The sequence below is a fragment of the Phyllobates terribilis genome, unplaced genomic scaffold (assembly GCF_046119375.1).
Source record: "Phyllobates terribilis strain yellow unplaced genomic scaffold, ASM4611937v1 Scaffold_11__3_contigs__length_659146591, whole genome shotgun sequence".
NCBI lineage: Eukaryota > Metazoa > Chordata > Amphibia > Anura > Dendrobatidae > Phyllobates > Phyllobates terribilis.
In genome coordinates this window covers 306,856,845-306,881,771 of record NW_027362771.1, presented here as the reverse complement: position 1 = coordinate 306,881,771, position 24,927 = coordinate 306,856,845, and the positions used below count along the sequence as shown (strand labels likewise).

At 39.5% G+C, this 24,927-nt stretch overlaps 1 protein-coding gene across 1 annotated transcript in view; it reads right to left on the bottom strand.

The window, feature by feature from the left end:
- The window catches only part of LOC141167259 (uncharacterized), a 705,047-nt gene that overhangs the window by 132,934 nt on the left and 547,186 nt on the right, over positions 1-24,927 (bottom strand). Inside the window, exons 86-89 of the mRNA XM_073654695.1 lie at positions 17,340-17,420; positions 11,064-11,117; positions 3,511-3,564; positions 198-260 (exon numbers count right to left, since the gene is read on the bottom strand). Of these exons, the coding sequence (XP_073510796.1) occupies positions 198-260; positions 3,511-3,564; positions 11,064-11,117; positions 17,340-17,420 (252 nt within the window). The remainder of the gene's footprint in view (positions 1-197; positions 261-3,510; positions 3,565-11,063; positions 11,118-17,339; positions 17,421-24,927) is intronic.

The window sequence follows — 24,927 nt, the reverse complement described above, 5'->3', positions numbered from 1 at the left end:
AATTCCCAATTAAACTAGCCCATTCTCCAATATTCTTAAACTGGGCTGCAAAGATTTTTCTTTATTGACAATGAGCAGTGTAAAGTGTAGAGACTGATGTTCATGTTATGGTCTGTTTGTTAAATTATATTATATTATAGTTCTATTAAACTTGCTACATTTATGCTAGTAACAAACAAAATGAAAGGATTACGAACCTTTGGCCCTGAAGGACCCAGAGAGCCTGATAAACCAGGGTTTCCTTGTATTCCAGTTTCACCCTGGTATATAAATATTTTTTTGTCAGAATAAAGGGAATATAGACAAACTGGTATTTTTTTATAGCATAATTGCAGAAAAAAAAATCTAAATAAATCTAAATAATTATACAGCATCATAATTATTTGCATAGCAGAACTGACAATTAACTTTAAAATAGAAGCTATTTAGGTCATGAAATAAAATGAATTTTACTTGAAAAGTCAAATGCAAATGATTGTTTGAATTATAGAAATAAAAAACTAAAAATGATGACGTTTATTGGCTAAAAAAAACTAACTTTTAAACGTATCTTGGATGTGCTGGTGTGTGACTTTAATTGGTACTGTTACAGTCACGCACCAGTAACTCTCATTTACTGCTAAGGCCTTTTCTTAAACATTCCCTCATTTCTTCATGTATGTAGACATAAATCTGAAGTTTGGTTCATTTTTATCTTGACCTTCGCCTGGTTTCAGAAAGCTTGTCAGAATGTTCTTGCTAATCCCATTACATTTTCTTTTTTTGGAAATTTACTTTTAAATCTTGTAGACATAAGGGTATCATCAGGGTATGACATAAACTCTAATTTAACATTCGCAAAATGTTTTGAGTGTATAAGCTGAACCATCATTCAATTGCTCCATGTCCATGCTAGCACATGTAAAATAAGCATTGTGCAAAAGTTTTAGGCAAGTGTGTAAAAATGCTGCATAGTAACGTCTTTAAAAATAGAAGAGTTAATAGTTTATTTTTAATAATTAAAATGTAAAGTGAAAAGTGAAATCTTTATCAAGATGAAAAGAGAAATCTAAATCAATTCAATATTTAATGTGACCACCATTTGCCTTCAAAGCAGCATCAGTTCATGTAGGTACACTTGTACAAAGCCAGTGATTTTGTAGGATTATAATCAGGTGTATGTGTAACTAACTATGCCAAACAGGTGATAATGATCATCATTTTCATATGGAGGTTAAAATACAGTCAATAAATTAAACAGGAACAGCTGTGTAAGAGGGTGGGGAACAGTCAAACTCTACTACAAAGGTGAGGAATACAGTTTTATTTCACAGGTCATACACCATGGCAAGACTGAGCACAGCAACAAGCAAAAGGCAGTTATAATGCATCAGCAAGGTCTGCCTCAGTAAAAGACTGCAAATCAGACTGGGGTTTCAAGATGTGATGTACAATCTCTTTTGAAGAAACATCAAGAACTGAGAAACATGGAGAACCGTAAATGTAGTGGTAGGCTAAGTGGTGCAGCAGATGAAAGATATATACTTGTCATCCAATTCTGGAGATACTCAGCAGTGCCATCAGCTCAGAATTGGTAATGTTTGGAAATGTGTGGTCAGAAGTGGTCTTATTGGAAGAATTGCAGCCCAAAAACCATACTTTCAACATGAACACAAGTCCAAGCAACTCAACTATGCACAAAAACCTAGGAACTGGGGTTCAGAAAAATAGTAGCCTGTGGTCTGGACTGATGAGTCAAAATTTTAATTGGTATCCACAATACTGAGAAATTCAAGCAGATACTTGTCCATCATGTAATACTATCATGGAGATATCGGATTGGCTGCAATTTTTTTTCTCTAGCCGAATAACAACCCCAAACATACAGCCAATGTCATTTAAGTGAATCAGTAAGCAAGAAACACCCAATATGAGCGTGTAGTTCTTTCAAAGACTTGTCCAGAGATACCTTCAAAATGATAGTCCATTTCTCAATTAGAGAGAAATCAGCTGTCAATTAATATGAATTTCAGGCTGAAGAGCAATTGTAGATCTGAAGCATGTGTCATTTCAGCTCTATTACCCACCCAGTGCAGCCTCTTCCTACTTGATTGATGGCTCTTTTGCCTGAAGTCATACAGCATAGAAACTGTCAGTAAAGCAAAAGGAGGCTGCACTTGGGGGAATAGAGCTGGAGTGACAGAGGCTTCAAATCTCCAATAGCTCTTCAGCACCATTTGCATATCAATTCAAACGCAGTAATGGAGGAATAGACTGACCATGTAAAGGTATTGCTGGACTTGTCTTTGAAAAAGCTACATGCGCATATAAATAGTTTGGGGGTTGAAATCTTGTTGACAGATTCCCTTTAAGAACTATTTTCAGCGTAAAGAAGAACAAGGAATCCTGGAAGTGATTATATGGCCCCACAGAGCCCTGAACTCAACATTGAATCTGTCTGGGAATACATAAAGGCAGACACATTTCTGCAAGCCTACATCCACAGAATATCTGTGGTTACTAGTTCTCCACAATGTTTGGGACAAACTCCCTGCCAAGTTCCTGTAAAAAAATATGCGCAAGTGTGCCTGGCAAAGGGGGGTTCAAAGAAAATATTGATATGATTTAGATTTATCTTTTGTTTATTCATTTTACATTTTGTTACTTGATAAAAATAAATGATTAATATTTTCATTAATACTACATTTTGACGACACCTGCCTAAAACCTCTCTGCTGTATGTCTTTAAAAAATCATGCATAAATAATATTTGTATTATAAAAAATGATGGCATCATGCTATAATATTCCATAACTTCATGATCGGTGAGTGGCAGACTTCTAGAACTTCCAGTGTTTTTGAGAATGAAAGAGATGTTAAACTATTATATTACTGCATCCACTTTTAATGGGGTTGTCCAGCTTAAGGACAAGTCTGCATTCACTAGTGTAGGTTTTTCCCGCAGTTAAATCCATTTATTAGCAAGTTCACCATTTTGCAGAGTAAAAACAGCAAAGAAGACATGTGCTAGTCCTATGCTAGCACTGTATCCCCCTTCATTCTCAGGATGGGTTGGGGTTCCAGGGCATATTCTAGGACTTTGTAAATTGTATGTTTCACAAAAAAAGGCAACAGACTTGAAATTGTGCCCATAATGACATGCTTTGTGTGTGTACTGCATTATTGTAATTAATTATTAGGTTCATCAAAGCAGGAGATAAGCTGCCCATAGTTGAATAGCTTGTAAGCTTTTTCCTGACCTGATCAGAGCTCATGAACACTGGAGTTGTTATATTTTAGCTGTTTGAGAATATTATATGATGTGTCTACCATAAACAATTCATTCATCCAAGATTTAACTTGACATCAGTTACATTTTATTTTGCCACTGTTTGAAAATATGGTATTTTGGTGTGAATTCTGTGCAACAAAAAATGTTCTCAACCTCTGTGTTATAGGCAAGTTCATGCTGTACATAAGAAATTTACACCAGTAGACAACCTGTTTGTCTAGCACACATAACATACTTACTTTAGCACCTATTAGTCCAGGTTCTCCTGTCTTGCCTGGATAACCCAACATTCCCTAAAAAAATAGCTCAGATTAAACAAAAACATCTTCACTTAATTCCTAATTTTTAATGTGAATGTCCACCATTGAACATAATTATTACTTTTTTTAATCAAGATCACATAATATTTTTTTCAGAAACAAAGCTCCAAACCTCCAGCATAACACCTAACAAAAAATTCTGTCCAATTGAACTTGCCTCAGTGGGGAACTTTGAAGCTTATTACATACTATTTATGAATGAACCATGTGCAATCATTTATATAAAGGGCAGTAGAGTAGCTATGAGGGGGAAGGGTGTGGTCGCCCATGGCCATTCACTCAGAGGGGCCCTCTTGAGCTACCACCACTCTGAACAGTTAAACTCTACGGTGGAGCTGGGAGACATGGTCTCCCTGCACTACCGCTGTATGTTCTGTAGACCACAGGTCGATTTAAGTCTGCCGTCTACAGAAAAGCAGGGAGACGCATGGACAAGGCAGGGGGTGGGGTGGGGGAAGGACGGTGTGATGATATCATCATGCCGAGACTCTGCGGTCCACTCATGCTTTGGTCCTGTCTGCCGACAGACTCCTCAGGATCCATGGTTAGGTGAGTACAAAAAATGTTTCTTTTGATTTTATTTTAAAAGCACTCATGGGGCGCTACTGGGGGTCATCCATACAGTGTGGGGGAACTACTCAACTACTGGGGGCCATACACACAGTATGGGTGAACTACTGGACTTCTGGGGGCCATTCATACACTGTGGGAGGAATACTAGGGGCCATCAATACAGCGTGGGGGAAATACTAGGGACCATCTATACAGTATGGGGAGAATACCGGGGGCCATCATACTGTGTGGGGGGAATACTGCAGGCCATCAGACACTGTGGGGACTACTGGGGGCTAACAAACAGTGTGAGGGATTACGTGGGGGCCATACATATAATGTTGGAGGGAATACTGGGGGCCATCATACAGTGTGGGGGAAATACTGGGGACCAACCATACAGTGTGGGAGGAATACTGTCGGACATCATACAGTGTGTGGGGAAACTGAAGGCCATCATACATTGTGGGGGGACTACTAGCGGGACAACATACAGTGTGGCAGACAACTTGGGGCCATCTATATAGTGTGGGGGCATACTGGTGGCCATAATACAGTGAAAGGGGAATACTGGAGGCCATCATACAGTGTGGATGGAATACTGGGGGCCATCATACAGTGTGGGGGGTACTGAGGGCCATCATACAATAGGGGGACTACTGTGGGCCATCCATACACTGTGATGGGAATACTGGGGGCCATCATACAGTGTGGGAGAAATACTGCAGACCATCATACAGTGTGGGGGGACTACTGCGGGCCATCCATACAATGTTGGGTGACTACTCGAGGTCATCATACAGTGTGGAGGGGAAACTGGGGGCCATCATATAGTGTGGGGGGAAAACTGGGTCATCCATACAGTATGGGGGGACTACTGGGGACTATCCTACAGTGTGGGGGGAATAATGGGAGCCATCATACAGTGTGGGGGGTACTGAGGTCCATCATACAATACTGAGGGTTTTCATACAGTGAGGGTGCTACTGGGAGCTGTAATACTGTGAGAGGGTGCTACTGTTGGGCCCATCATGCTGTGTATAGGGAGCTGTGGGTCCAACATGCTGTGTATGTGGGAGCTATGGGGGGCATCATGCTGTGTAAAGGGGAACTATATATGGGGGACTGGGACATTATTAAATGTTAAGTGGACACTTAAGAAGCATAATTGTTATAGGGGTACTCAGGGTATTATGACTGTTGAATGGGCACACTGAAGGCATTATTACTTTCTAGGGGCAAAATGTAGGCACTGTTTTCTAGGGCATTTGCACAGGGCATTAATATTTTCTAGGGTACAATTTTACTATCTAAAGGGCACAAAGGAGGCATTATTACCATGTAAGGGGCACAGTGGTGGGCATTACTATGTAGGGTACCAAGAGGATCAGTAATAGGTACACATATGGCAGAAGAGACTCAGCATTGGGGTATCAGCAGGATGAGGATGGTCATCTTCTGAGGTTCCCCTATACATATGATTAGCTGTGCCACTGTAGTTGTACACACAGTTACCTGTTTAGGGGCACACTCAGTTGTTTCATTCACATCCCCCTCAGTTAATCCCATAGTTACACATCTGATACAGGGGTTTTCTATTACCATTTTTGCTGTGTAGAAAATGCTGTGATTTCTTTACTTCCATTATTATTAAGCCCTCACAAACATAATTTTTACTTTGGTGTCTTTTCATGTCATACCCAGGGTCCCCTGGCAAACACCCCTTTTCATGTCACATTTGCTGTGTGTAGGAACTATAATTCATCTAATGGCTAACGTCTTAGCATGTTCCATTAATACCCAGTATCCCTCTCTACAACTTAGCAAACTTTACTTTTCTGCCTACAAGTGCTGGAGACTTATTAGAATAAAGCAACAATTGGCATAAAAAAATGATTGAATCCAAGGGTAGCAAGTACACTCACTATAATCATGTAACCTGTTGCAGCACTAAGAAAAAGAAGGCATTTTAAAACAGTAAAAAAAATGTAAAGTTTCCACCTTTTTTAAGTACTTGAAGCGTAGATTGATCATGTGCATTACTGCTCCAGTCATTCTAAAGGATGTTTAAGACTAACTGTGAGCAGTGCTTGGCAATCTCCAGCATTCTTATTAAAAGTTGTTTAAATGGCAGTGCACGTGATCGACCACCACTCCACTCACATAGGGCTCGTCAGACCTTCGGTTCTCAAGATGGCTGGGGGTCCCAGTGGTCAGACCTCCAGCGATCGGAAAAGTTGTACCCTATCTAAGGCTGCGTTCACACATATTTCCCTGCGTTTTTTTACGCTGCGTATTTTCCTGCTTTTTTTTACCTGCGTTTTTTTAAGCAGGTACAAAAAGCACCTCCATTCACACACTGCGTAAAAAAGCGCAGCAAAAAACGCAGTGTGAAAATGAAGGGTGACATGTGTAATGTCACACTTCATTTCAGTGTGACATGTGTACTGTCTGTGTCTATGTGTCCTGTGTGTCTATGTGTCGTGTGTGTGTCCCTAGCAGTGTATGTACAGACTATGGATACTCACCTACCCGATGGATGAGAGACCCATCTGCTCCGTCCCGCGCTTGCAGCATCTGCCGTGAAGCATCTGCCGTGAAGCGATCAGCTGACTGTCAGCTGACCGGCTTGTAATCAGCTGACCGGAAGCCGGTTACAAGCCGGTTAGCTAACAGCTGATCGCTTCACCGGCAGATGCTGGAAGCGCGGGATTGGAGCGGACCGGACGCCTCTCCCCTGACATCGGGTAGGTGAGTATCCATCCTGCGCCTCCGTAAAAAAGCTGCTGTGTAATTCCATCGCTTATAATGGGCACAATAGAGAGAAAGCGCAGGACGCAGCTGCGTAAAGAATTGACATGCCAATTCTTTACGCAGCTGCGCTTTCCCGCTGCGTAAAATTACACAGTGTCTGAACGGCAAAGTGAATTTCCCATTCACTTTGCTGGCAGACACAAAGCACATTGCGTATTTTCAAAAAGCGCGCGCAAAAAAGCGTGCGAAAATACGCAATGTGTGAACGCAGCCTTATATGGCATAACTTTGAAACCTGTGAATACCCCTTTAAGCATGACACTGACATAAATACTTGCATATGGCAAAATGAAAATCCACTGTCCAAGGTCTGTGAACAAGAATTCCTTTTTTGTGGTCATAATCTCTTTGTTACATAGAGCTTCATTACTTTCTGTAAGACATATAATGATTTTATGCATTGCACCTTTTTACACAATGGCCACAATTTCATGCCATTAGTATATTCTAGCACATCTTGTAAAAAGAGTATTCAAAAAAGTAACAGAACAGTAAAACTGAACATTAGAACATCCTGTCATATTTCTTTATTACACCTCACAAATATAAATAGCTTCTTCACACAATTCATGCTTTTATTCATAAAAATCCATCACATCTCTACAAACATTTCCACTAAAACATTCACTCATCCGCTGAGTATCATCATTAGACATATTAGCATTACTCACTCATGTGTATAATTGAAATACAACTCTGTCAGGTCGAATAAGTTCAGCAGCATTTATATGAGGAGGTGGATGAAGTGTAGGAATGAAAAGATTCTGAAACTAAGCTTATCATGTCTTACTAGAGATGAGCGAATCATATCTGATTTATTTTAAGTTGTACTTCTTCAAATTCGCAGGTACCTGTGAATTTAAACACTCTACAATTGGATTTGCAGGGATTGGAACATTTTTTAAAAATTACCGGCGCCATTTCGCACATTGATAAAAATTCAGAAAGCGGGTTTTGTGACATCAAGCGCGGCTGGGCTGGCTACCCCATAATTCCCTGCAACTATCACATCACATGGTCTAGCACAGCCAAATAGATGGGCTATCACAGGGAATACAAAAGTTAAGGCTGTCCAATCAGTGACATTTTAGGCTTTTACAAAGTATGGAGAGAGATCAAGGCGCACAGCTCAGTCATTCCACACAGGGATAGGAAAAGGCCTAATCTCATTGTGGTGTACTACTGCAGTGTTAAATCACATTGAAAATGGGAATTGTAGTCTCGGTCTGTAATCCAAAGACTAAAGTGATATAAGGAGGTTCTGTACCTGTATAGTCAGTGTGACTGTGAATTGATTAATCTATGACATACTGCATTAATAGCACCTTAATAAAAGCCTTTTTATGCTTCACACACTACAACAAGGAAAGGCATTTTAATACTACTTTGTCATAATTTTGCTATTAAACCAAAATCCTGAAACCAAGGCTTGTGTGTCACAAAAAGATTTCTTCCTGCATTGTGAGATGGGCAAACCTTATTTTTTTAAAAGAAAAATCTCTATAATCCAGATTGTTGTAATAGACCAATATTAGGCCCATACATGCCACCCGAAAACTGCTGTCAGTTGTCATCCGTTTTCCCTTTGCCAGATAGGTTGAGGTCACTTGGACATTACTAATTCTGTGTTTGCATTAGAGAGATAAAACAGAGTTCAATACAATGCTGAGAAACATCAGAGTGTTATACACATACAGTACAGACCAAAAGTTTGGACACACCATCTCATTTAAAGATTCTTCTGTATTTTCATGACTATGAAAAGTGTACTTTCACGCTGAAGGCATCAAAACTATAAATTAACACATGTGGAATTATATACTTAACAAAAAAGTGTGAAACAACTTGAAAATATGTCTTATATTCTAGGTTCTTCAAAGTAGTCACCTTTTGCTTTGATGACTGCTTTAAACACTCTTAGCATTCTCTTGATGAGCTTCAAGAGGTAGTCACCGGAAATGGTCTTCCAACAATCTTGAAGGAGTTCCCAGAGATGCTTAGCACTTGTTGGCCCTTTTGCCTTCACTCTGCGGTCCAGCTCACCCCAAACCATCTCGATTGGGTTCAGGTCTGGTGACTGTGGAGGCCAGGTCATCTGGCGTAGCACCCCATCACTCTCCCTCTTGGTCAAATAGCCCTTACACAGCCTGGAGGTGTGTTTGGGGTCATTGTCCTGTTGAAATATAAATGATGGTCCAACTAAACGCAAACCGGATGGAATAGCATGCCGCTGCAAGATGCTGTGATAGCCATGCTGGTTCAGTATGCCTTCAATTTTGAATAAATCCCCAACAGTGTCACCAGCAAAGCACCCCCACACCATCACACCTCCTCCTCCATGCTTCACAGTGGGAACCAGGCATGTAGAGTCCATCCGTTCACCTTTTCTGCGTCACACAAAGACACGGTGGTTGGAACCAAAGATCTCAAATTTGGACTCATCAGACCAAAGCACAGATTTCCACTGGTCTAATGTCCATTCCTTGTGTTCTTTAGCCCAAACTTGTCTCTTCTGCTTGTTGCCTGTTTTTAGCAGTGGTTTCCTAGCAGCTATTTTACCATGAAGGCCTGCTGCACAAAGTCTCCTCTTAACAGTTGTTGTAGAGATGTGTCTGCTGCTAGAACTCTGTGTGGCATTGACCTGGTCTCTAATCTGAGCTGCTGTTAACCTGCGATTTCTGAGGCTGGTGACTTGGATAAACTTATCCTCAGAAGCAGAGGTGACTCTTGGTCTTCCTTTCCTGGGGCGGTCCTCATGTGAGCCAGTTTCTTTGTAGCATTTGATGGCTTTTGCAACTGCACTTGGGGACACTTTCAAAGTTTGCCCAATTTTTCGGACTGACTGACCTTCATTTCTTAAAGTAATGATGGCCACTCGTTTTTCTTTACTTATCTGCTTTTTCTTGCCATAATACAAATTCTAACAGTCTATTCAGTAGGACTAGCAGCTGTGTATCCACCTGACTTCTGCACAACACAACTGATGGTGCCAACCCCATTTATAAGGCAAGAAATCCCATTTATTAAACCTGACAGGGCACACCTGTGAAGTGAAAACCATTTCCGGTGACTACCTCTTGAAGCTCATCAAGAGAATGCCAAGAGTGTGCAAAGCAATCATCAAAGCAAGAGGTGGCTACTTTGAAGAACCTAAAATATAAGACATATTTTCAGTTGTTTCACACTTTTTTGTTAAGTATATAATTCCACATGTGTTAATTCATAGTTTTGATGCCTTCAGTATGAATGTACAATTTTCAAAGTCATGAAAATACAGAAAAATCTTTAAATGAGAAGGTGTGTCCAAACTTTTGGTCTGTACAGTATTTTCTAGGCATGTAGAGGCTTTTTAGTATTGTGATTCATGACAAATTTATTTGCTGTGAATCAAATTTGGTGAAGCTGGCGATTTCAAATTTCAAATGATGGGCTCATCTCTATTTCTTCCATTTGATGAACAATATATTCTTTCAATAATACATGAATAAATCATACAAATATTTACTACAATAGTAACTTCAGATAGCAAATTAAATTATAACTTCGATGGCAGTTTTGCTGGATCCATAATGCAAATAGCCCTGGAACAACATTCACAAAATGTCTAACTGTTCCTAATAACACTATAAGTCTTCTTAAAAAATTATGAAATCATTTATGCCTATTCTATTGTCTCTATCAGTCGTCATCCTATTTTAATGATTTTGGACACTTTTTATCACATTAATGCTTTCTTTCTGTTGGATGCTGCACAATATAGTAATAAATAATAATAATATATTTCATTCTTTTGAGACAATAAAGTCCATTCTCCTATGGAGCACCAGTGGTGTCTTTCACCATTCTGAAGAAAAGCTTTTGGATCACATTACTCTTCTAATTTTTTTACTAGGAGAGAACGAGAGCTAGTCCTTTGCTATGCAAGAGCAAAAATATTTGTATTTTTTAGTTTCTTGGAATTGAACCTTACCACCAGGGGTATCCTTTACTTGCCAAATACTGCATTTTATAAATTACAACACAGTTGGATTTGCTTGTGCCTTCCAAATTTTTCAAAACCATAAAATAATTTATTTTTGCATTTTTGGTGTTCTCACAGAATATACCTTGAATCCTTTTGATCCAATGTCTCCTGGTAATCCAGAATTACCTTTTTCACCCTATGTAAAACAGACAGAAATAAAACATAGCCAACATTTTAATTAATGTGATGTCTACCCAGGTAATACTGTATGTATTAGTCTTGCATGTGCATCGTGTGATGCTTGCACAACGTGATGTTCTTGGTCTTACCGATCAACAATTTTCTAGATAAAAAATGCTTTATATAAAAATATTAACATATAAAAAATTCTTAGAGATAACTGCTATGACACAGGGCACCAACTGATTGATAGCTAATCATACTGACAGAACTTTCCAGAGGCCTTACACATTGTCTTAGAACTATATAAAACCATTTATTTCTTACCATTTGAGTAACTGGTTTATTATACTATTTTTGTTCTGTTTTATTCTAAAAATAAAATTATACTAAATTTCCAAACAAACAATCCTACAGCACTTATTTGTGGTCTGGAAAAAATGTTTGCTGTAATCACAGCATATGTGTAATAAGCAAGGAAGCAAGATGCATGACAGAACATATCAGATCTGGAAGATAAACATCTAGAGAGATAATTAGCTGGAGAAGCGAACCAAAAATCTTAAAATTAGAACTCCCTGGATATTCATGTAACGTCTTTCACATTTAACCCACACATTTGGATGAATCAGATACTAACCCATCATGGTATGGAAATCAACATGCCTGATAACATTTTAACCCCATGAATTTAGGTTCTAATAAAGCACAAGAACATTCACTTTCTACTGCGAACCAAAATGCAATACAAAAACAAAAAGAAGGAACTAAGGTCTCAATTTATCATGACTGGTGTCGTATACATCACACAACCGCTGGAGTGCGTGGAGCGCTGATATCTTACTCCTCCACACTCCAGGATACAACTACAAATTTGAAAAAGACCAGGATGGGTCGAAATGTCAAGCTTCTAGAACTACCTGTCACTTTCCTGTCCCCTTACCCAGCACCATGGTGAACTATTGTGTTAAATAAACCAGCATCAAACTGAAATCCTTTGTGTGATTGTGGTTGATTTTCCACAAGTCTTAATAAATTAGGCGCATCTTACTCCAGCACAGTCCTCATTAGCAGTGTTTTCCTCCTGACAAATTTGGTGCAACTTTCAGCTGTCATGTGCCACCACAAGAAATGTACTCCAGTCGGAGTTCTAGGCGAAGTCCGAAGAGAGCGAGAGCCCCTTATCACTTACTATGACCATTTTACAACACCAAAGTTTGGTTCCCCATTGACTTCTATGAGCTTCGGGTTCTGGTTAAAGTTCGGGTAGAGTTCTGGTACGCAAACCAAACTTTGGACTAAAGTTTGATTGAACCCAACAAACCTGAACTTCCATGGGTCCGCTCATTCCTACACAGGAGCTGTGTTTGCTCATCACTTACTCGTGCTAACTGTAGTATACAGGGTGGGCCATTTATATGGATACACCTAAATTAAATGGGAATGGTTGGTGATATCAACTTCCTGTTTGTGGCACATTAGTATACGGGAGGGGGAAAACTTTTCCAGATGGGTGGTGACCATGGTGGCCATTTTGAAGTCAGCCATTTTGTATCCAACTTTATTTTTTTCAATGGGAAGAGGGTCATGTGACACATCAAACTTATTGAGAATTTCATAAGAAAAGCAATGGTGTGCTTGGTTTTAACATAACATTATTCTTTCATTATTCTTAGGTGTATCCATATAAATGGCCCACCCTGTAGAGCCAGCACACTGTTTTAACAAACAGGAATTGACACTATTCCTGGCCGTTGAATCCCTTAGATCCTGCAATCAATGGTGACAGCAGCATCTAAATCGTTAGATGAAGGAGGCTTCCTCTATCATCTCATGTTGCCCTGTGACAAGATGAATGAGTCATGATGGGTTGCAATGGCAGCCTGTTGCAAATTACTGACTGAGGTATTTTCATTTTGCAAACACTGTGCAACATAAAAAATATGTCTAAATTTGGTACTGCCAGGGTCATACATTTTTTTATTGCATTCTGAACTCCCTAAAACAAAACTGAAATTTGTTTCTGTGATTTGTCCCCTCTAATTCTCCACCCCCAATTCCAAAAAAATGGTGTCATTAAAAAACGGACTGCAAAAAAAAGTGAAAAAACATAAACAATGTGTTATTAAAGACCAAACTAGGTTGTTTCCTTCAAGGGTTATGTTTGTGTTATGAAGTTGTCATAGATATAATATGTGAAAGTAAGTAACTTTGCAATTAACATCATGTATCTAGATTGCACCGTTCAGATTGTGTACGCTTGTTGCTTAGGGGACTGACCACCAAGAGTGTTGCCAGCATGCACAGTACAAACATTATTTCATTGCAGAGAAACTTGCCAGGATCATGCAAGAGCCCGCCTGCTCTCACTAGCATCTCTATGGAATACCAAGGAGCAATACTGCTCTGCTGAATTCCCCCATGTCAGCTGCAGTGAGAGCAGTCAGTAAAAGTCTCCTTCCTCCTCACAGGTATCTGTCACCAGGATTTATGACTTACCTAAAAATCTGAGGAATCTGCTCCAGAGACAGTGAGGGCATCAGGTCTCTGATCTTACATGGCTAGGGGGACAATAAAACTTTCAAACCATTAACCCCTTTACCCCCCAGGGTGGTTTGCACGTTAATGACCAGGCCAATTTTTACTATTTTGACTACTGTCACTTTACGAGGTAAGAACTCTGGAACGCTTCAACGGATCCCCCTGATTCTGAGAACGTTTTTTTGTGACATATTGTACTTTGTGATAGTGGTAAAATATCTTCAATATCACTTGTGTTTATTTGTGAAAAAAAATGGAAATTTGGCAAAAATTTAGAAAATTTCGCTATTTTCAAACTTTGAATTTCCATGCCCTTAAATCAGAGAGATATCTCACACAAAATAGTTAATAAATAAGATTTTCTACATGTCTACTTTACATCAGAACAATTTTGGAACAAAAATTTTTTTTGTTATGAAGCTATAAGGGTTAAAAGCTGACCAGCGATTTCTCATTTTTACAACAAAATTTACAAAACAATTTTTTTAGGGACCACATCACATTTGAAGTGACTTTGAGGGGCCTTAATGGCAGAAAATATCCAAAAGTGACACCATTCTAAAAACTCCTCCCCTCAAGGTGCTCAAAACCACATTCAAGAAGTTTATTAACCCTTCAGGTGCTTCACAGGAATTTTTGGAATGTGGAAGAAAAAAATTAACATTTATTTCTTTTCACAAAAATTTTACTTTAGACCCTAATTTTTTTATTTTTTCAAGGGTATCATTAAAAAATGAACCCCCAAATTTGTTGAGCAATTCCTCCTGAGCATGTTGATACCCCATATGTGGGGGAAAACCACTGTTTGGGCACACGGCAGGGTTCGGAAGGGAAGGAGCGCCATTTGACTTTTTGAATTTAAAATTTGCTTAAATAATTAGTGGATGCCATGTTGCATTTGGGGAGCCCCTGATGTGCTTAAATAATGGAAACCCCCCACAAGTGACCCCATTTTGGAAACCAGAACCCTCAGGGAACTTATCTAGATGTGTTATGAACACCCTGAACCCTCAGGTGCTTCACAGATGTTTATAACATTGAGCGTTAAAAATAAAATTTTCACATTTTTCCAACAAAAATGTTTTTCAGCCTCCAATTTTCCATTTTCATAAGGATAACAGGAGGAATTGCACCATGCAAATTGTTGTGCAATTTCTCTTGAGTAAGCAGATACCTCATATGTGGGGGAAAACCACTGTTTGGGTGCACGGCAGGGTTCAGAAGGGAAGGAGAGCCATTTGACTTTTTGAATGTAAAATTTGCTTGAATAATTAGCGGACGCCATGTTGCATTTGGAGAGCCCCTGATGTGCCTAAACAGTGGAAACCCCCCACAAGTGACTCCATTTTGGAAACTACACCCCTCAAGGATTTTATCAGGTGGTATAGTGAACATTTTGAACCCAGAGGTACGACACAGAATTTGATATCATTAGGTTATCATATTGAATAAGTTGTCATTAGTCTTGAGTGCAAGTGCTTGCTACTTGATTTTGAATAGGGTACTCAGGTATGCACCAAGTATCGCGGGTGCTCAAGTGACATGCTCAAGTCCGCATGTTTCACGGTTATTAGACACCCAAAAAAAAACATGCGGGGATCGCTCGTGCATGGCAGGCAATCCCAGCAAGTTTTTTTGGCTGTTTAACAGCTGCAAAACATATGGGGCGGAGACTCGAGCATGTCACTTGAGCACCCGCTATACTCGGTGCATACCCGAGCACCCGATGCAAACTCAAGTAGTGAGCACTTTCGCTCAACACTAGTCGCCATATCATCGTAATTTTTTTTTTGTTTACTTCTGAAAAAATCCCAACCCCAACACAACCCTAACCCCAACCCTAATACAACCCCAACCCTAATACAACCACAACCCCAACCCTAATACAACCCCAACCCTAACCCTAGCCCAACCCTAACCCTAGCCCAACCATAACCCTAACGCTAGCACAACCCTAGCCCAACCTTAACCCTAACCCTAGCACAACCCTAACCCTAGGACAATCCTAACCCTAGCACAACCGTAACCCTAGAATTTTTTTACGCCATTATACGTGGTATAAGTGATTAGACGACTTTATTCTTCGGGTCGGTGCAATTACAGCGATAACAGATTTTTATTGGGTTTTTATGATTGACAGCTGTCACACTAAAAAACCCTTTTTTTTTGCAAAGACTAGTTTTTGCATCGCCATATTTTGAGAGCTATAATTTTTCCATATTTCGGCTGACAGTCATGTGACGGCTTGTTTTTTGCGGGACAAGTTGACATTTTTATTGGTAGCATTTTCAGGCGCGTGACATTTTTTGATCGCTTTCTATTCTGATTTTTTGGAGGCAGAATAAACAAAAACCAACAATTCAGGAATTGCTTTTTTTTTTTTTTTTTTATGTCGTTCTGCGTGTGCTAAAATTGGGTTAACTAGTGGGACAGTTTTATAGGTCAGGTCGTTCCGGACGCGGCGATACCAAATATGTGTAATTTTATTGGTTAATTTTTTGTTTTCATAAGATTATTTATTTATGAGTACAATATATATATATATATATATATATATATATATATATATATATACATATATAATCATTTCTTTCATTATTTTTTTTAATTTTTTTATAAATTTTTTTTTTTTTTTTTCACTTTCTGACATTTTTCTTACTTTTACACATTGTCCCACTATGGGACTTTCACTTTTTACATTCTGATCGGCTGTATAGCACAGGAATGCAGTAGCATCCCTGTGCTATACAACCTGTCAGAGCTGCACAGGGAGAAGCTACTTTGGTCGCGCACTACGCAGGACCAAAGTAACTTCTTGCCTCCTGGTGACCTGGATGTTGTCATGATAACATCGGGTCACCATGACAACATCCGGGACCAGCATTTCGGGGGTTAATGTGCAGGGAGCGGTGCGGGACCGCTCAATACACATAGCATCGGGTGTCAGCTGTAACAATCAGCTGACACCCGGGGGCAATCGCGCCCGCACAGCCTGTGTGCGGGCGAAATTGCTGAGGCGTACTAATATGTATCAGGCTCTTAAGTCCCAGGGCACAGATACATATTAGTACGCCTTGGTCCGGAAAGGGGTTAATCTAAGCTAATGAGGGACTCACTCTCTGATTGGCAGATTGATTATTTTTTTAAATGTCTATTTATTATGTCATGTCTCTGCTCTTTTTGTCTATATATTTGTGTTTCTTCGGATACTTTGCTATACCATGCCTGATGAAGAGACCTAAGTAGTCTCAAAAGCTTGCTTTGTAACATCACTTCATTTTATTTTTGTTAGCCATTAAAAGGTATAACTACAAGATTATTATTTTGTTTCTCCCACTGAATACGCAAATTGTCTCTTCAGAGAGGAAGAGGACTAGATCTCTAGTGTCACTTATTGGAAGTAGCAATCCTAAAAGTCAATATCAACCCTTTAACGAGTCTTGCCACATGACAGGATAAAAGCCAAACAAGAATCTCAATTTGCAGATACTGTACTCCGAGGTACTGCCCCTCATCAATGCAAAGTGTAAGATCTGGTTTGGCTGTATGCGAGAGGCGTATGACTGGGATCCAAGGGGTAGCGTGTCTCCTTGCGGAGATTGACATGTCAAGCCTGGCATGCCAAGGCCCCTTTAAGGGACGATCAATCTCTAAATATTTCTAAACATATTTTGTAAAAAAATGTAAGAAATTTTACCGGTTCTCCTTTTTGTCCCTGTAGACCTCTGTCACCTTTGGATCCTTTGTGTCCATTCCTCCCATCAAGTCCTGCTGTGCCCTGGAAATAAGAAGTTATTCAGCGTAACATAACATGTGGGTTTTTGAAATTTAATGGAGCTTCACAGTAGTGTGGGACTTTATGGAGAATAGGACTTGAAGCAGTTCTCAGAAGTCATTGCCGTTTTTGTTACACAGTGATGTTACACAGTGGTGTTAGAAGGATTGTGAACCCTCTGAAATGCCTTACAATGCTGAATACATTTAAAATTAAATTAGTCCCAAAAAATACAAGTAAGCGGTAGACACCAAACACTAACATCAGTGGGAAAATAAGATCTGCCAAGGCTAGGAGGAAAAAGCAGCGGTGATGCTCAGCAAATAGAAATATACAAAGCGTAACAATAAGAGAGAAAAACTTACAGGACTCACCAAGCGCATAACAAAAACTTCCTTTATTTCTAAAAAAAAGTGCATATCACGGGAGAGTTACATGGTGTGTGACTGGGTAACAGCCATTTCTCATTAACTTACGTTTCGTTTGACCCTTATTTTGGAAATAAAGGAGGTTTTTATGCAGCTTGGTGAGTGCCATAAGTTCTTTTCTTTTATTATTACAATTTAATTAAATCTTAAGTATGACCAATAAAACAAAAAAAAATAGATATTTGTATATATTTGTTAATAAATAATCCAACATTAATTACTGAATCTTTTGCTGAAAAGTATGTGTCCTTATGCTTTTAGTAACTGTTGTGGTCCTGTGAGTGCCAATTACTGTAGTGAAATATTTAGGTGTAATTCTGAGTTTAGCAAGATCTAGGCATTTCAGTCTGTAAACTAAGGTAAAATCCCCAATTAGAGCTTTTCAGGACAGGTTGCCTTGGTTATCGTCCTCTGTATGTGGATAATTGACAAGGGTGATTTGAAAAAGACAATGAGGGTGGGCCCTAGGGTGTCTGTATTTAACCCGTTGCAACTGTTAGGGTCCTCAGATCTATAACAAAAAAAGCCCCATATTAACATTGTGATCACGTGCAAAGAGTTTGCCTTGAGCGCTGCAGTTTGGAGCAAATCACTGGAGGTGTCCACAGGAAACTCAGAGAACACTTGTATGCATACATGCCTGCATAGTATTTAATGCTGATTTCCTGCCAGCTACTTTTATATATTTTTATGTCATTTACACAAAGTGCCTAATTCATGGCTCTTAACATATCATTCAGATATTATTTAGCTGCAATCAGTTTCCTATTGTTGATCCAAACATCTAGTTTGGTAATGAATGCGATGCTTGCAAAGAGGGAGAACAACTAAAGCGCTTTTCTTTTTAATTAAAGGATAAATTATCAATATGACATTGGTGGGATTCTGGCACCTCCACCCACCAATCAGCTGATTTCTGCTTTGGCTGGATGTGAGAGTAATGTGGCACGGGGCGGTACCAGTGGGCGAGGTATTGCTCTTTTACACCCCAGCATGTTACATGAAAGTGGGGGTCCTGGCTGGGTGTGTGAACTTGTACTATTGGGGGCGCTCTGCCCTTGCAGGCCGCATGTCACCGATATGACTTTGGTTCGCCAGGACCAGATGTTTTACAATTCAATGAGGAAGACCACCAGTCAAAAATAAACGTTTTACTGAACGATAAGTTGGCGGGGATTGTATACAGTAGATAGTGGGTACACATATTGACAAACATTTCCTTCACAACACAGAGCATTTTCCACACAGTTTCAATCTCTTCCTCTTCTCTCATTACTTATCCTCTATTTTCACTGTTTCTCACTACTTCACCACCATCCAGCTCAGTACTACAGTCCGGTTAGTAAGAGTCCTACTTTCAATCCGCAGTTTCGCATCTTCTTTCCTCTCAAGGGAACTATGTTGCCAGTACGACCGGTACTTATCTTTTCTGTCAGTGATGCCTTGGAACTCCCGCCCTGGGCACTCTCTTTGTCTTACATACTCTGTCCTGCTCTGGCCCATTAGCTGTCGGAGTTATAAACTCTAGACTATACTGCTAGGCATCCTTCCCCTGGACCCGTCTCTGAGCGAACACTCTGACTTTCAGTCACTTCTCTCTATCACTTGTTATGGTCTCCTCTCACATTGGGGACACCCAAGTCATGCGGCACTGATCATTTAAGCCCTATATCTACTTTCTACGCACACTGGGCCCTATCTGATGTTCTAACGGGAAACGGTCTCTGTCCCTTTACCTTAGTCCCTCCCAATCTGGGCCAGTCCCAATCTTTAACTCTAACTTTCCCTACCGTTGAGTAACACACATTACCAACATCATTAACGTATACCACAATTCACATTACACAATATAATATTACACTTGTTCTTCAAGGGGAAACATGGGCAATATGTTTATCTCCTTACATAAGCAATGTATGGAGTGGAACACCGCAGCTCTGCACAGTGTCCACTACTGAATTTAGTATTCTTTTCTCTACATTGCTTACATTCATCTGCTACTGGAGCAGATATTATCTGTTCCATGGGGGTGCCTGGTTTTGTAACGCCACTGCTCTCATAAAGATAATCTAGCATAAGAATAGGTCATCAAGATGTGAGTCAGGAATTCCATAAATTAATAGGGGTATCTATTCTTCCTGTGCATCTGCATATGAGAATATTGATGAAAGCTAGGTAGGTTAGTTTCTCTCTACAAAATGCTTCACTTTTAATATCTGATTTTTTGTTGCACTAAGTTATTATGCCCTTTTGCCTGATTCTAGTTTTTCCAACCTCAATCTAATTAATGGATTTTATAGAGTAACCATTGTTTTAATTTTTATTTAATAAATCAATATTACACATGGAAATAAGGAACTTTGTAATATATCTTATCAGAGTAATTGACTTATTTCACACCTGGATTGTTCCTTCATTCTTAATTTATGGGTAAAAATTCTATTAAGCGATAAGAGATGGCAGTTAGTACTTCTAAAATTCTATGGAGGAAGGAGGGAGAAGGAGGAGTTAGAGGCAGACACAGACATGCTGCAAGTTCTCATGAAATGACACTAACAGTTTGCCATAGAATCTTATGAGCACCAACTGTTATTTCCAATCTCAGCAATAGGAAAATCTGTATTTATTGAAAACTTCACCCATGAACTGAGTATTTTGAGAATGAATGACCAGTTCAGGAGGAGAAAGTAGCAGATTTCTCTTATAATATTGTTATGACTGCCAAAGCACATTCACACGGTTAACGTACAAACCAGGAAGACAAATACCTTAACCTGACAGGTCCCTGTTCAGACTAGGAAAAAACCCTTCTCTGACCCTGGTCTGTCCCTGCCGGGAATTGGATGTTTCGCCCCCAGCAGTTCGTCCCCAGCAGTTCGTCCCCAGCAGTTCGCCCCCAGGTACATTTCGCCCCCGCACATTTCGTCCCCAGCATTTGGCCCCCAGGATGTTTTACCCCCGCACATTTCATCCCCGCACGTATCACCCCCAGTTCGCCCCCGGATGTTTCGCCCCCAGCAGTTTGCCCCCGGATGTTTCGCCACCAGCAGTTAGCCCCTGGATGTTTGTACCCTGTTTTGCCCCCAGAATTTTGTGTTTGGACGTTTCGCCAGTTTGTCCTTGTGGTTCATAAATTCCCGTCCCTCATCAATCCACATTTCACCAAAGTACTGTTCAGAGTGCTGCACTTTTATGACATGTTAAATCAACTGTTTCCATCAGAGCATTTTGCTCAAAAAATGTAGTGTGAATGAGGCCTGATGTATGTGAGGAATGTAAAAAAAATAAACGGATTCAAAAAATGTAGTGTGAATGAGGCCTGATTTATGTGGGGAATGTAAACCACTCTAAAATCTAAACATTTTGTGAACTTTTACCTGACCCAGCACTGACCTGCTTTTTTGCAAGTTTTGTTGCAGATGTAACAATTTGCATGTCAGGTGTCCTGCAAGTTGCATTAGACTAGCTTTTATTCCATCTTTACATCAGAATATAGCAGTGTCTAAAATCTCTACAAAGAGAGGTTTACGAGCACAAAAAAAATCAGTCAGCTTTCACAGCAATTCACTGTCTACAAGTATGAATTCTGTTCTATCCAAACGTGGGAAGAAGAAGTTGGTCTACGAGAATCACATTTACGTATCTTCCAAACGAACGTCTGACGATGTCCATTCCATCTGGGTGTGTGAAACGGTCGACTTGCAACGGACGTGATTGGACCAATGAAGCATCTGGTGAAGTGGTGAAAGTAACCAATCCCCACAACCACGCAGCACAAGCATCAAGACCTGAAGCAATCCGACTTGTCAATGAGGCGGTCACCAGGGCAAGGACAACACAGGAGACACCACAACAGATTCTCACAGAAGTAATTTCAGGAGCCCATTCTAATGTTGTAGCACTTCTACCAAGGAAAGCATCACTGAAGAGAACAATACGATTATCAAGGCAACTGGGCAAAATATTCCAAGGTTGCCCCAAACCCTTGATCAACTATTTATTCCCCAGGAGTTCCAGGAGATCAATATTGATGGTATCCAGCAGCAGTTCCTTCTGCATGACTCTGGTAAGCATTTAACATTTCCATTATGCAGAATTATTGCAAAGTTTATGTTGCACAAATGTGAAAAATTCTATATTACAAAGTGCTGATATAGAATACTATGTGATTTTTTTGCCTTAAAGGGAAACTTTGAGGATAGTATAATGTAGGGTGAGGCCTACTGATTCCAACTATGCCTCACTTGTTTAGTTGCAGTCTGATTCTCTGCTCAGCTTCAAAGTAGAAGTCCTGCCTTTGAGATACAGTGGTCTGCCATATTCATAAGCAGAGTGGTAACCTTGTCCACCAACCATGATTTGCAGGTATCCAGCCATTGTCAATCACAGCCACAGGACAAGGTTGTCGCATCAAACTCGCATCACTAGATATCAATTTTAGTGTAGAATTTTCTGCTATAAAATAGCTGCAGATTGTCTGCTGCAACTACTTAGTGCATGTGAATGTACCTTAAGGATTCATTAACATGTCTCCTAACCTCTGTGGATTATCCACAACTGTAGATATACAGCTATTCTGGTGTAGATAATTCTACACCAAAATCTCCATTTAGCTCTATGGATTTAGGTGCAGGTTTTAGTGCCAAATTTTAGCCCCTTGTCTGAATGGCTGGAATCTTCGAAACGTCCGGGGGCGAAAAGTCCGGGGGCAAAACGTGCGGGGGCAAAACGTGCGGGGGCGAAACGTGCGGGGGCGAATCTTCCAGGGGGCGAAATGATAGGGGCGAAATGTGCAGGGGCGAAATGTACCTGGGGCGAACTGATGGGGGCGAACTGCTGGGGGCGAAACTTCCTATAACCGTCCCTGCCTGACCACAGAGGTTGGCACCCTAAGATAACATAATGGTGCCCCCACTCGACGGCGGCTTACCCTGAATGTCCTCAGCAGCTCCTAGGATCACTAGAATAGCAGTTCCCTAAGGAGAAAAGGAATCACACACAAAGCTACTGCAACCAACACAAACTGCATCAAAGTGAATGAATCCAACAAAGTTTATCGCTAGTAGGGGAAGGTATTTAAAGCGGCACCCAAAAGGTGATAGGACAGACAAACAGAGTAAATGAAAAATGCCTGTTACCCAAAACTGACAGAAACAAAGATAACAGAACTAAAACACTAAAATAAAAAGTGAATCTGTTGTGGCTCAGCGGAAAGAGATGCCGACCACAGAACACAGAATCAAGGGTTCAAATTCAGAAGCATGACAAAGATATATTACAAATATTCTTATTGTCTCCTGTGCTATTGAGTTATGAAAAATGAATTAAAACGATTGTTACTCTTTAACTGCGCAACCTATAAAATGCAAAATAACATCAATTTCAGAATATGCATTATCAAACGTACCAATAAATTACAATGCCATAAGGGATTCTTTTATATCAATATTTGTCAGTAAATCAAGGAAATTAAACTCTTAGTAATCTGAAAGTTAACTTGAGAAAACTTGTTTTTTCCTTCTACGTGGATGTTCAATGTGTAATGGAATTGCGGTAACTAAGCATATTATGACAAAATACCTATTACATAAATCTGGGGGAGACGGTTCATGATTCTGTGAGATGATGAATAAGAGGCACTTCTTGAAGCTGGTTTAAATGAATTCTCAGAGGAAAAAGAATATGTGATTATACAAAAGGGAGGAATATTGATAATCCATTACCACTTTCCCAGCAATTTATAACTGAATAGCTGCATTATTTACAAAACTCCTTAGCTAAGAAACTACTCAAATCTACAAGCATTTAGAAAATCAAGAATTTACCTAGAAATCAACAAATGGCTTAAGACACATTTAACCCTATGTCAGGCAAAGATGTGCGTACACTCAAATATGGTATATATAGTGATTAATTTAAAAAAATAGTCTTCACAAGAATGCTAATTCTTAATAACATTATGAAAATTCTGGGCGTGAAAAGATTCATAAATGATGTCACTAAAGATCAAGACCTGAAAAATCTTCATTTCTTCAATACTTCAAAATAACCTATAACATCCTGATCTTTATGTTGGGAAGCACTGCAACTTCTGATTAATAATTGTACATCATGAAGGAATGTGATCTATATTCAAAGAATAAAATCATTTACACTCATATTATTCTTTATTTTTACTGTAAGGTATAAAAATATTTACAAGCAGTGGTACGTTAGGCTACTCATTCCTGTAAGGACCTTACCTCAATATATTATTTCCTTACCGAACAAGTGCACTTAAAGAATTAAAAGGAGTCTGTTAGCACAAAATGACTGTTCAAACCAAGCACAGTACCTTGAAGGGAAGTTAGCCCTAATAAAAATCTTGCCTTTGGGGCTGAGTTATTGCATCTGCATCTTATTTTTGTCTAGTTTTTGGTGTCTTGCGCAGCTTATTCATTTGCACCTTGCTCTTCTTTTAATTTGCACCTTGTTAAAGTCTTTTTATGTGTTTGCTTGTGTTTTTTTTGGTGGGGATTTCTAATTCATCAATTGTTTTAGACTCATTCATCAATTGAGACTATTTAAAAAGTTACAAAAATTTTGAGCAAATGTACCATACTCCTTCCATTTCTGGATAATAGATTGAACAGTGCTCCGTGAGATGTTCCGATCTTGGATTGTGTTTTTATAACCTAACCCTGCTTTACTCTTCTCCAAACTTTATCCCTGACCTGTCTGGTGTGTTCCTTGGTTTTCATGATGCTGTTTGATCCCTAATGTTCTCAAACAAACCTCTGAGGCCTTCACAGAACAGCTGTAGTTATACTGTGAATATACTGTATTACACACAGGTGGACTCAATTTACTAATTATGTGACTTCTAAAGGCAATTGGTCACTCAGGATTTTATTTAGGGGTATCAGACTACATGGGGGTTGAAAACAAATACACATCACAATTTTCAGATTTATAATTTAAAAATATTTAGAAAAACATGTATCATTTCTTTTAAACTTCACAAGTACTTGCTACTTTGTGTTTGCATTTCACATAAAATCCCCATAAAATACATGTAAGTTTGTGGGTGTAATGTGAAAAAA